General features: G+C 46.9%; 1 protein-coding gene across 1 annotated transcript in view; it reads right to left on the bottom strand.

Moving 5' to 3' along the window:
- Positions 1–11,220, bottom strand: part of KIF26B (kinesin family member 26B) — a 227,864-nt gene extending 216,644 nt beyond the window's left edge. The window contains exons 1-3 of the mRNA XM_085857469.1: positions 11,102–11,220; positions 10,817–10,984; positions 9,973–10,236 (exon numbers count right to left, since the gene is read on the bottom strand). Coding sequence (XP_085713595.1) covers positions 9,973–10,236; positions 10,817–10,984; positions 11,102–11,140 — 471 coding nt within the window. The 5' untranslated portion in view covers positions 11,141–11,220. The remainder of the gene's footprint in view (positions 1–9,972; positions 10,237–10,816; positions 10,985–11,101) is intronic.
- Positions 11,221–13,762: the final 2,542 nt, after the last annotated feature.

Below are 13,762 nucleotides of genomic sequence, written 5' to 3' on the forward strand. Positions count from 1 at the left end.
AAAAAGATCTCCGAACACTGTGCCGATAAGGCATGGGTACTCTTGACAGAGCAATGGCCTGCTCACAATCAATCATGAATATTTCTCTATTTCCGTCTGTGTGACCGAACCCTGAAGAGGTGACAACTTTATCTCAAGGTGCAATTTGTTTTACCCTGAGCAGGAATGGGACTCGAACCCACACCATTGAGGGCAATGTAACAAGGCTTTACCCACCCCATGAGCATGCCGAGGCATGTTGTTATTTTACACCCACATTCTTCAGGGTGATGGTGTTACATGTCACTCCTCCAATGTGACCACAGTCAGGAAGAGGGATCAAGGCATTAAACTACTTCCCTGGCCATCACCCAAAGCTTGTATATGAATTCAAGGAAGCACCTGTGGAAGCATCTGGATCATCACCCGAGACCAACCTGTCCACCGTTCGACCAACGTCATGGTATTAAATGAAATTCTAACATGGATATGGCAGGAAATTGACCAAATCACGATGAAAATTCTTCTGGAATTGATGCCAAACATGATACAAGCCCTTCCTGGAACAAAGGGTGGCTCAACCAACTGTCAAAATAAGATATTTCACTCGTTACCCTGTTCTTATTCATCCTATTTCCACACCAAACAACTATGTAGCATGAACAACAGGTGGTCAGTATTTTAATTTTCAGGGAGAGCATTAGTCACAATGGAAGACGTATAATTTTGCAAATAACATCCAAGGAATGTCTCGAATGCTGCGATGTCCTGTGCAAACCTTTATCGCATCTTCCTGGGAATATATAAAATGCACTAAGCCAGCCATTGTGAAAGCAAAGCAAGAAAGAGGATTAGAGAATCAAATCGCCGACAGTAAAAACTGCAACCACTTGTCTCGTCCTGTTTTTATTAAACTGGATGAACATTATTGCATTTGCATTGATCTTTCCAATTTACTCTCCAAAGTGATCCGTCTCTGCACTAAGGTTTCAAACCCTCTGTAACTTTTTTTTGTTTTTTAAACACCCATCATTCTGCCACAGTATTCACGAATGGCCTATAATCGGTGCAGTGCGTTGTGCTCTCTTGGCCAGGCATTTTGGGTCATGGTGAAATCGATCGTCAAATTTGATGATGGCATCCCTGATGAAATATAGTGGAAGAAAACCTCAGTCCTATTGCAATCGGTGCTTATATTCACAAAAAGCAAATTACTACTAGAAATGATCATCTGATTTTTTACTTTATATCCTTGTTTTGAAAGCGCAAATGCAGTGAATTTCAGTGATTTATTTGGGGCCATGTCTGGTCGATACACATGTGATGTCACATTTATATTTTTCAGCCATTCTTGGTTAAGGCATAGCTATGGGTTGTTTTGATATTTGGGGTTCTTTGTGCCCATGACCTGACCCTGGGTACTCCCAACAAGTAAGTAAAATTTGGTGGAGATCAGGCCAGCCATTTTTTTCCGATGATTTTCAGATGTACATAAACACATACACACAAACATACAAAGAACTGCCTCATTCAGTAGAGTAGGAAGTACGATACCAGGGCTGGCAAGATGGCCTAGGGTTAGTCATCTCTAAGTTATATGGCCTGGGTTAGAATCTCTGCCCATCTATAAACTGTCACCCTCGGGTGTTTGATAAGCAGGGCGAGGCATCAATAGGTGTGAGCCAGCCAACGGATGAATGTTAAACTGGATGTCTCATGTTCTAGCATTAGTTTGTGGATGTCAAATATCCCACGGTGTTCTTTCTTGAAACTAGCTATCATATCCAGCCTGTAGCTGCTGGTTGCATCACTTTCTGGGAGCGTGGCTGTGCCGCTGATGCAGTGCCCCTCTACCAATACACACTGGTACTCATTTCACCGTCCTCAGAAGGATGACAGGCTGAGTCAACCCCACCTGGCGTTAATTCAACGGATGACAGGGGCTCAAACTCATGACCCTAAGATCTTAAGTGAACCACCTTGACTGTTAAGCAAACATCAGGCTTATTCTCTCTTTCTCGAAGAGTAGGCGAGTTCCCAACGGCACCGTGAACAAATTCGAAATTCCTATTACCTACAGGCTACAGTCATGTGTTCGATATGGCCATCCAAATAAAAAGCAATATCATGTCAATATCATCACTAACAGCACCCATAAAGGGCAAAATGCCCTTTACCTATATTTAAAGGATCACATTTATAATCAACGAACATGTCATTTCCAATGATGGAACAACATCAACAAAATGTACATTGAAATAGAAAAAAAATAAACCAGGAAATAACTGTAAACTGGAGCGAAGTCGCAAGCACACCGTCACAAATCCTCACGCTTCCCACCTAAAGCAAAGTTCAAAGATGGTAAAAAGTTCCACCGGGAATGGCCTCATATCAAATTTTAAGTTAAAAAATTCCCGTTTTGACGCCTGTGACCCCCCCCCCCAAGTCCCCAACTTCTGGGGCATGAACCCTGGGGCCAAATCCAAGAAATTATTACATGTTTCATCCATCCATCCATTGGGACAATACTCTGTGCAGAGCGTTGGTGCTGCCTAAGCAGTCTCCTTGGCTATTGGGCACAATCCTGGATGGGTTGCCATTCTGACGCAGGATAGCAGCAAGCTGGTACTCATTTTGCCGACCTCAGAAGGATGACAGACTGAGTCAACCCCACCTGGTATTAATTCAACAGAAAAATGGGATTTGAACTCAGGATAGTAGGATTACAAGCCCACCACCCTAACCATTAAGCCCACACCAGGCACATACATGTTTCATGCTTCCGTGCAATGTTGATTGCATATACAAAGCTTCTTTTTAACGTGTTTACAAATTTGCCCATAATTACATTTTTTGGCATTTGACCTTTTGATCCTGCCCCAGGGGACGGAGCCAAAATTTATACTGCTCTTGCACCTTCTTGCCATGTGATGATCATAACTACCAAGTTTGGTGAATTTCTGCACAGCCGTTTAGGAGGAGATAGCATGATGGACAGACAGACAGACTGACGGACAGACGGAGCCGATTACAATATCCCCCTTTTTTGGTCAAAAAGCCTGATGATAATAAACTGTTTTACTGATGTTGAAAACGAAAAGCCTGAAGATTTTGCAAAACTGATGGAGAGCCATAAAGCATGGTGATGCCTTGAGTCATCACAGTAAAGATTCATTTCGTGATTATCTAAGTTTTATCTCAAACAACAGCCTTTGCATACTCCTCGATCAGTCTGCTTCTGCTCCTCTCGGTACTTTCGTAACTAGTCATAAAGGGGATGATAAAGGTCTATCGAGAACATATTGCTTTTGAAAGGCACAAACGAGCTCGGCATTGCAGTACAACCCACATGTTCCCTCGAGAGATCGTATACTATAAACATGTGCGCAGCCTCGGGTATGATTAAGGTTACTTTTTTGTGAAGTGTCTTGTTTAAATCTCTGAATTGTTTGTGTAAGCTATTACTTAAGCCTGAGGTAAATCAGTGCAGGTGAATTTCTGTAAAGCAACAGCTTTCCAGCGCAAGCCTCAGGTATTCCTATGAGGCACGATTGTGTGTACATGGTTGGCTATTTCGCTGCAAAAACTGTTATGGGTAATATTGAGCTTATTTACATTGTGGTGCTTCCATTATCTTCCTAAGGTGGTGTGTAAGGGTTTAATAACAAGTAGTGTGCACTGGATGCTGCACCATCACATCCACCACAATAAGGTTGGTATGTCTGGCAGGTTGTAATAGATCGGTGGCAAGAAACTTAAGGGGTCAATGTACAAGCTGTTGAACAAATAGGTAGAGAACATCTGACTTACAGAGCATGGCAATTGGTATGTAATGTAAAAATAAGTGAAGGAAGCAATATGCAATGTCCATCGAAGACATGCAAAGCGTGAATGAGATCTGGATACACTCCACAGCAAACAAAATGATGAAAAAGAATTGTGTCCCAGCACCAATTAAAGGACAAAATAAGCAAAAGTGTTTCAAAAGAAAATTAAAATACAAAATTATGCAAAAAAATCGAAAGTTGGAAATGAAAAGACATTGGAATGCAATTTTAGTAACTTTGCTCATCCTTTGCCACCTGAGAGACAGGGATGCTTACACTCTGGGCCATGTAGCCTCAGTCCCTACACATATACACTCTGGGCCATGGAGCCTCAGTCCCTATTAATATACACTCTGGGGCTTGTAGCCTCAGTCCCTACACATATACACTCTGGGCCATGTAGCCTCAGTCCCTATTAATATACACTCTGGGGCTTGTAGCCTCAGTCCCTACACATATACACTCTGGGCCATGTAGCCTCAGTCCCTATTAATATACACTCTGGGCCATGTAGCCTCAGTCCCTACACATATACACTCTGGGCCATGGAGCCTCAGTCCCTATTAATATACACTCTGGGGCTTGTAGCCTCAGTCCCTACACATATACACTCTGGGCCATGGAGCCTCAGTCCCTATTAATATACACTCTGGGGCTTGTAGCCTCAGTCCCTACACATATACACTCTGGGGCTTGTAGCCTCAGTCCCTACACATATACACTCTGGGACGTGTAGCCTCAGTCCCTACACATATACACTCTGGGGCTTGTAGCCTCAGTCCCTACACATATACACTCTGGGACGTGTAGCCTCAGTCCCTACACATATACATTCTGGGGCTTGTAGCCTCAGTCCCTACACATATACACTCTGGGCCATGGAGCCTCAGTCCCTATTAATATACACTCTGGGGCTTGTAGCCTCAGTCCCTACACATATACACTCTGGGGCTTGTAGCCTCAGTCCCTACACATATACACTCTGGGACGTGTAGCCTCAGTCCCTACACATATACACTCTGGGACGTGTAGCCTCAGTCCCTACACATATACACTCTGGGACGTGTAGCCTCAGTCCCTACACATATACACTCTGGGGCTTGTAGCCTCAGTCCCTACACATATACACTCTGGGACGTGTAGCCTCAGTCCCTACACATATACACTCTGGGCCTTGTCGCCTCAGTCCCTACACATATACACTCTGGGCCTTGTAGCCTCAGTCCCTACACATATACACTCTGGGGCTTGTAGCCTCAGTCCATACACATATACACTCTGGGCCATGTCGCCTCAGTCCCTACTAATATACACTCTGGGCCATGGAGCCTCAGTCCCGACACATATACACTCTGGGGCTTGTAGCCTCAGTCCCTACACATACACACTCTGGGCCGTGTAGCCTCAGTCCCGACACATACACACTCTGGGCCGTGTAGCCTCAGTCCCTACACATATACACTCTGGGCCGTGTAGCCTCAGTCCCTACACATATACACTCTGGGGCTTGTAGCCTCAGTCCCTACACATACACACTCTGGGCCGTGTAGCCTCAGTCCCGACACATACACACTCTGGGCCGTGTAGCCTCAGTCCCTACACATATACACTCTGGGCCATGTAGCCTCAGTCCCGACACATACACACTCTGGGCCGTGTAGCCTCAGTCCCTACACATATACACTCTGGGCCGTGTAGCCTCAGTCCCTACACATATACACTCTGGGGCTTGTAGCCTCAGTCCCTACACATACACACTCTGGGCCGTGTAGCCTCAGTCCCGACACATACACACTCTGGGCCGTGTAGCCTCAGTCCCTACACATATACACTCTGGGCCATGTAGCCTCAGTCCCTACACATATACACTCTGGGCCATGGAGTCTCAGTCCCTACACATATACACTCTGGGCCGTGTTGCCTCAGTCGCTACACATATACACTCTGGGCCGTGTAGCCTCAGTCCCTACACATACACACTCTGGGCCGTGTAGCCTCAGTCCCTACACATATACACTCTGGGCCGTGTCGCCTCAGTCCCTACACATATACACTCTGGGCCATGTAGCCTCAGTCCCTACACATATACACTCTGGGCCATGGAGTCTCAGTCCCTACACATATACACTCTGGGCCGTGTTGCCTCAGTCCCTACACATATACACTCTGGGCCGTGTCGCCTCAGTCCCTACACATATACACTCTGGGCCATGTAGCCTCAGTCCCTACACATATACACTCTGGGCCATGGAGTCTCAGTCCCTACACATATACACTCTGGGCCGTGTTGCCTCAGTCCCTACACATATACACTCTGGGCCGTGTAGCCTCAGTCCCTACACATATAGACTCTGGGCCATGGAGTCTCAGTCCCTACACATATACACTCTGGGCCGTGTAGCCTCAGTCCCTACACATATACACTCTGGGCCGTGTAGCCTCAGTCCCTACACATATAGACTCTGGGCCATGGAGTCTCAGTCCCTACACATATACACTCTGGGCCGTGTAGCCTCAGTCCCTACACATATACACTCTGGGCCATGTAGCCTCAGTCCCTACATATATACACTCTTGGCCTTGTTGTCTCAGTCCCTACACATATACACTCTGGGCCATGTAGCTTCAGTCACGACACATATACACTCTGGGCCATGGAGCCTCAGTCCCTACAGATATACACTCTGGGACGTGTAGCCTCAGTCCCTACACACATACACTCTGGGCCATGTAGCCTCAGTCCCTGCACATATACACTCTGGGCCTTGTTGTCTCAGTCCCTGCACATATGCTGTATACTCTGCGGGTGTGTAGCCTCACTCCCGACACATGTACAGTCTGGGCCTTGTTGTCTCACTCCCTACACATATACACTCTGGGCCTTGTTGTCTCAGTACCTACACATACACACTCTGGGCCATGTAGCCTCAGTCCCTACACATATACACTCTGGGCCATGTAGCCTCAGTCCCTACACATATGCTGTACACTCTGCGGGTATGTAGCCTCACTCCCTACACATATACACTCTGGGCCTTGTTGTCTCACTCCCTACACATATACACTCTGGGACGTGTAGCCTCAGTCCCTACACAAATACACTCTGGGCCGTGTAGCCTCAGTCCCTACACATATACACTCTGGGCCTTGTTGTCTCAGTCCCTGTACATATACACTCTGGGCCATGTAGCCTCAGTACCTGCACATATGCTGTACACTCTGCGGGTGTGTAGCCTCACTCCCTACACATATACACTGGGCCTAGTTGTCTTAGTCCCTGCACATATACACTCTGGGCCTTGTTGTCTCAGTCCCTGCACATACACACTCTGGGCCATGTAGCCTCAGTACCTGCACATATGCTGTACACTCTGCAGGTGTGTAGCCTCACTCCCTACACATATACACTCTGGGCCTTGTTGTCTCAGTCCCTGCACATATGCTGTACACTCTGCGGGTGTGTAGCCTCACTCCCTCCCTGTATCTATTGTCTATACAGTACTCTGTACACTCTGGACAGGGGCAAATCCAGGAATTGGGTAGGGGGGGTTTCCAAATAACAGAAAATCTAAGTCATATGAACGTTATGAAAACTTTATTGCAGCTTTCAAATAAATGCACATTCACATATTCTTTGATATGCATGTATTGTGCAAAAAGATATAAAAGTTAATCAATTTAATATTTAAATGCATAACTAAAAATAAAATAGCTTGACTTCAATAAACTTCTAGTTTCAATCTTAAATATCATGCCTAGTGAGACCTACCTGAGTGATGGTAGTGTCTATATGACATACTACCAACTATATGACAAACTAGAAGGAGTTCCGGGTGACTAGGGAACCCCTGGGTTTGCCACTGTAATGGTAAATGTTTTTTTGTTGGGAGAGGGGGGGGGGTTCCGGGCAACCAGGAAACCCCCCTGGATTTGCCACTGCTGGACCATGTAACCTCAGTCTCTGCAGTTTTGTTTTGTTATATCATGTGGTCCTGAATCGAGACAACAATGTGATCTGATTATCGAGGCCATAATATGCTAATGTGGACACACAAGTGCCAAAGTTGTAGCAACTGCCAGACAGAAAACTTATAGCCAGAAACCCTCAAAAGCAGAATATGGTCTTGAACCAAATAGGATTGATCAGTAAGTGTGTGACCTGATGTGTAATGGTAAACAAAAGAATGCTGAATTTTTTCGCTCAAGTCAATATAAACGATGGAAACGGTAATCTTCGTTCCGTTGGGGTGTCAGGAGTGGGATCTCATGGGAGATGTCATACGAGGATGGGGGTGGGTTGGAAGGGGGGGTTGTGGAGGGATGAGGAAGGGGGTGGGAGGAAGGATGGCGGGTTGTGGAGGGACGAGGGAGCATTCAAAGGAATTGGATCTGGGAGAAGCGGGACGTTCATTGGGATTTATGTGGAAAGGGTGACCCGAACACGAGATGCAGAAAACAAAGTCTCCTCCTTCGAACCTCTTGCTCCCCTCGGTGTATTTATGACTAAAGGAGGGAGGTTTGTTAGCTCCGACCTTTCATACACACGGCCGTAAAATGGGAGAGATGGAATTTTAAGCGTCACCCTGAGTCCGTCAGCTGAAGCGAAACATCGTGATGGGGCCGTGTGAGCACGCGCAGCGGCTCCAAGCACACACCGCAAGCACGTGCAGGTACGCAACTCGATCTACCTTCTATTCGGAGGTGCTTCACCGGTCTCAGCAAAAAAGCATCACTCCGGAAAGCTCCGCTACGTTTGTACGTTTGTTTGGGTTGTTTAAGGACCTCACGAGGGAAAGCGCGTTCATTGCAAAGTGTCAAAGCTCGCGGTGACGATTAAACGTGAGAGGTCGTCCCGTCTCGAGCACCGCCAGGTGGACGGAACGAGAACTCCAGGTGGAGCACGGCGACGGCGACTTGAGACTCTTTGTGACGCGGTGGGGACGGAAGTGGATTGTGAGCAGGGAAGGCGTCACCACGGACGGACACGCCCATTAAAAGGGCGGTGCCCAATAATCGAAGATTATATAAAGTCTTATTTGCTTGTGATGAGGTTCATCTGGTACTCAATATGACCAGGAGCTGGTACTCAATATGATCTGATCTTTCTGAAAAATCCATCCCGATGAAAAGTGACTGGTGACAAATGTAATCATGTCGACATTATCCCTCCACTGAACATCGCTGCTAACGGGGCTGCTAAAGCGGTTATAGATCAGGAGATGTGCAAATGAAGTTTGACGTCAAACTGAAAGGAATATTCACAACACTAACGATCACTATCACGAAGTTCATAATAAATGAGTAACTACGACATCTTCAACGGCCCCGTTTACATTCCCATATTGTTGTGGGGTCAGCCAAGGGGGAAGTTTATCTCAAGTCGTTCACGAACTGGCTGGCCAGCTTGACGTTCGACTTGAGTGGATTTTGGGGACACATTTGTAATTTGTTCAACGTGACGCTGATAAATCGCCTACTCTTCGAGAAGGGTAATGTATAATTATCAGCTGATGCTAATAGACAGGACACGGGGCTTAACAAACCATTCGAGATAGGGCGCAACATGGTGATGCACCCCACCACCACCCCAACCCCCCCCCCCCCATGGCCTGCAAATTATCAATCCGACAGTTTATAGTCAGGTCGGGAATCAAACCCGGACTCGAGAGCTCAAAGGGAAGTGCGCTATGTAGCCATCCTGTAGGACAATTAAGCTCGAGCAAAGCAAATTAGACAAAATCATGACGATGATAATAGCCAAGGCTGGGATGTGTTGGACCGTAAATCGATTTCAAAAAGCTTAAAAATGAGTAAACGCTCCAGACTCTATGAAGTCAATGTTCGAGACACAATAAAGGGTTCAAGGAAGGGTGGGGATAACGGGATGTATAGCAAAAAGGAGACAGTCACACATGTGGCGAGGAAAGATGGATTGCCACAAGAGACAGGAATTCACGATCATCCACCTTCGAGGCAAAAACACATTGACCGTGAAGGTAGGTCCTTAGGGAGACCTCGTTGACGGGATGAAGTAGAGCATGGTGCTATGCCTTTCAATCGATGCATTACGCATTGAATTCCCACCGTCCCCCGAGCAGGAAGGATCGGGGCACATTGGTCTATCAAATGGCGAACATCACATCAACATCCAACATGCGGTTCGTACCTGCTTTCTGAATGCGACGAGATGAGAATTGCAGGTCTCACAAGTCCAGCCTGGCGGATCCTCGGGGCACCCCACTGTCGGCAGCCGCACTGAACCGGGAGCAGAGCCCTCGGGCGGGAGGCGGCATGAGCCTGCGCGTGCGGCAGGCCCCGAGGGCTGGTGCAAGCCGGTGTGGCTCCAAGGAGTGGTCAATCCCGATGGGTGGCTCGCCGCGGGCATCCCGGTCGCTCGGCTCGGAATCGCCGCCCGGAGCTGTAAACGTGCCTGCGAACCCGCGCGGGGATTATGGACACTTTTGGTCCAAGCGTTTAGAGTCTAGTGCGCCAAAGACCGCAAAGGGAGAGCAGGAGCGCCGATTGAGCAACCCTCTCAACAACAATATACTAAGGGAACGGTGGTGGGAAAATGTTTGAATTGTTATCCGGCAAAAGCTCCTGGGGGTGGAGGGAACGGTTACTTCTGGTGAGTAGACCACGGAGCGAAGAGGGGGAGACGAGAGATCAATACGGAGGCGGATTTTTAAAAATCCTTTTGACAGCAAATCGTCACAATGTGCGCGTCCTTGAGGGAGGCCCGTCACTACCAGACGTATACTCAAGTGAACATTCGTCATGCTGGACCCCTATAAACTCATGTCGTTATGGAGAAGGTGTTCCCTGCAATTCCATACGGCCACAAAAGTAATCTCATCAACTTCATGAACGCAACAAATTTGAAGGCGGGATGATATTGAGCTGCAACTGAAACGCCATTGTTCGGTGTGTCGGTGGATCAGCGTGACAAAATGGAGTTAACAAGTGTCATGATCGATGCACGTGCAGCGAGCACTCGAGAAAATACTTACACTTCGCTTGGAATCCACTTCGGACTCGCTGTTGCAACCATCACCCCTGCTGGAAGTCCTTATGGAGGTCATTTTCTGCAGAAGACCCGGTCCCCAAACGTTGTAAAGATGGCAAAACCTCAGGATTTGAGTGCTACTTGTACAATGAACATCGACGCGGGACAAGTCCTGGGGAAAGACGGGTACGCATGGTTTCCCTAAAAAAGGCCAACTGTGTAAAAGTCCAACATTTGTCCAGAGTTCCACCCTTGTGGAGAGTTATGATTCAGGTAGTCCTGCTCGTACACTTTCCGTCCATGGTGTTGTCTCGAGCCGCTCGGACATGAACAGCACTGCACATTGTCCCTTTTCTCCAAATCGACTCCGGGATCGCACTCTAGCTCTCCGCTGCCTCCTCTCCAAGATCCTCGTCCACATGTGCACTGTTGACGGCACTAATCAATGGGCGGGAGAGGGATGGGCCAGGGCGGAGTCACCTTGCGAGCGGACCACTGGGGATTTAAAGCGTAAAAGCTGAGGGTTGCCAAGGATCATGAGGGAGATCCTATCACAAGTCGGCGAAAGACCCAGCGGGACTAGACGTAAACACTTATCCCGAATCATTCCATTCCCGACATCGTGTGCGACTTGTGTTTTTGCCCAGACCTTCTCTTTTGTACGTGTCACATGCGCCTCAGAGCTTGTAAGTCAGACTCAGCAGTGACACCATGCCCATGATCCCACTGATGGAGAATTCCTACAGGATCAGTATTAATGCTATCTACAATATAGCAAACAAATGGGATTACAGCTCAGCGGTCTAATCTTTGTTCGATTCCTGACCCGGGTGTAAACTGTCTTCCCGGTGCTTCTTACGAGGCAGGGAGTTCATCCGATAGCAGTGCAGTCCGTCTGATGGGAGGCTAAACCATCGTCCTGTCTGCCAGCGTTTACGGCTCATGGATGTCAAAGATCCTATGGTGTCCTTTGAAAAGAGCAAGCCAAAGTGCACAGGTACTCTGTCTAGATCCTGACTTCCTGCCATAATGGACACAGCCAGCCACATGCCCCGGTAATGATGCAGCCAGCAGATTATAATTCACATAATTCAGCAATCAGATTTGCTAGAAGAGAGCCGTCAAATGATTCTATAATCTGCACATGACCGAGTTCACAATTATTAAACTTTGCGGACAAAACCCCCCCCAAAAGTTTTGCTCAACAAACGGCAACGGAATAGGACTTCCATAAAGAAACCTTCGGCTGTGGTGGTGTCCATGCAAGAAATAATATAAGGTGCCTTGTCCTGAGAAACTTTGTCCATGAAATTATTACCCATCAGAGATAGTTTAGTCTTTCCAATCATTCCACAACCCATTGAGCAGGGCAAGTCACTCATTCCTTCTGACAGCCACCTCATAGTAGGGTATTTGGGACTAGTGTCAGGCTATGATAAATTTGAGCATTGGTTTTTTTTCTTGCTGCTTTTTTGGTTCCATCGTGCAAAGGAAAAGGCATGAATCCCACAAGCAATGCGACTCTGACCGACTTTTAGCGCCGGCTAGTGGTAACGACATTAACAACAAGTGAACTTTACACCGCCAGGTGTTCAGAATTGCCACCTTTTATTGTTGCACAATAAGTCTACTGAACGTTATAAATGACATCCTTCGATCGATGTGATAACGTTTCAATTATACATTCGCATCGAGTCAAATTCGTCCGTTAGAGGGAGCAGAAAACGTCACCACAGTGAGAGTGCACTTATTAGATTTACACCTCCCTGTGACACTCTTACAAGCTCCAGAAGGAATATTGTTCAAAACGAACAGGTGGCTGCAGGTTGTCCTTTTGGTAGCTGGTTGTTTGAGTGTCACTAAAACTTCATTACCTCGACCACCGAAGGTGAACGGAGGCTACGTTTTCACCCCTGTTTGTTTGCCCGTCTGTCTGTGAGCAGGATATCTCAACAAGTTATGGACGAATTCGGATGAAAGTTTGTGGACCAGGTAGGGTGTGTGACAAGGCCGAATTGATTCCATTTTGGTGAGGATCCGACTCCTAGATTTTTTTTAAGCGATTCTTCATCATTGAGAGATAGGGCCAAAAACAATACATAACACAATATCTCAAAAAGTTGTTTATGGATTCAGACGAACTAGGTGGATGAGTTGCTTCGGTGACAAGAACAAGCTGATTCGATTTTGGTTCAGGTTCAGATGCAGATCCAGTCTATCAATGAGATACAAAACGTCAACTGTTCAGCCTGGTGGAGGTATGTGCTCCACCGAGTCCCATTCAAGTGTTGCAGATTATTTGATCCAGTAATGACTATATTTCAAATATTTTGCATTTCCCCATATTAGTGCCCTTAAAATGTTGCGAGGTTTAGATTACCTCTCCTCTCCGGCTCATCCAATATGGATTTGGATATCACAAGATGTTTCCAGTGAACAGTCTGTACTTAAACATGGATAAGGCAATTAACTATGTTTTCTGCCAAGTAGCCTTCATCAGGCCCTCACCATCTCTGGGCAGTAAGAATAGAGAATGTCCAACCAAACACCACAATTCCAATAGGGTCTTGTACTCCCGATCCATGGCAGGTGCCACCTATCTCGTGCATGAAGTAGAAGCACACCTGCGTATCTGACATTCCAGCACACAAATACACCTTCATCTCAGGTCCAACAATGAATATAACCTTTCACTGGGGGTAATGAGGGCCTTTACCAGAAGGCAATGAAAGCGGTAAGCAGAAACAGGTGTTCATTTTATATCCAGCACTTGTGGTGGCCTGTTGACAACAGGCCATCTTTGATGGTAAATGTCTTTAGGCTCGTAACAGCTCTTTTCCCCCCCAAGCGAGGTCATCCATTGTTGTGCCCGAGCAGTAAAGTGATTTTCCTTGTTCGAATTCCTGCTGAAACAGCACTCCAGAAATTGACGAGCAGAAATGGTGGTACG

Source organism: Eptatretus burgeri, chromosome 15, assembly GCF_056783735.1.
Source record: "Eptatretus burgeri isolate ZD-2024b chromosome 15, Ebu_testis_v1, whole genome shotgun sequence".
NCBI lineage: Eukaryota > Metazoa > Chordata > Myxini > Myxiniformes > Myxinidae > Eptatretus > Eptatretus burgeri.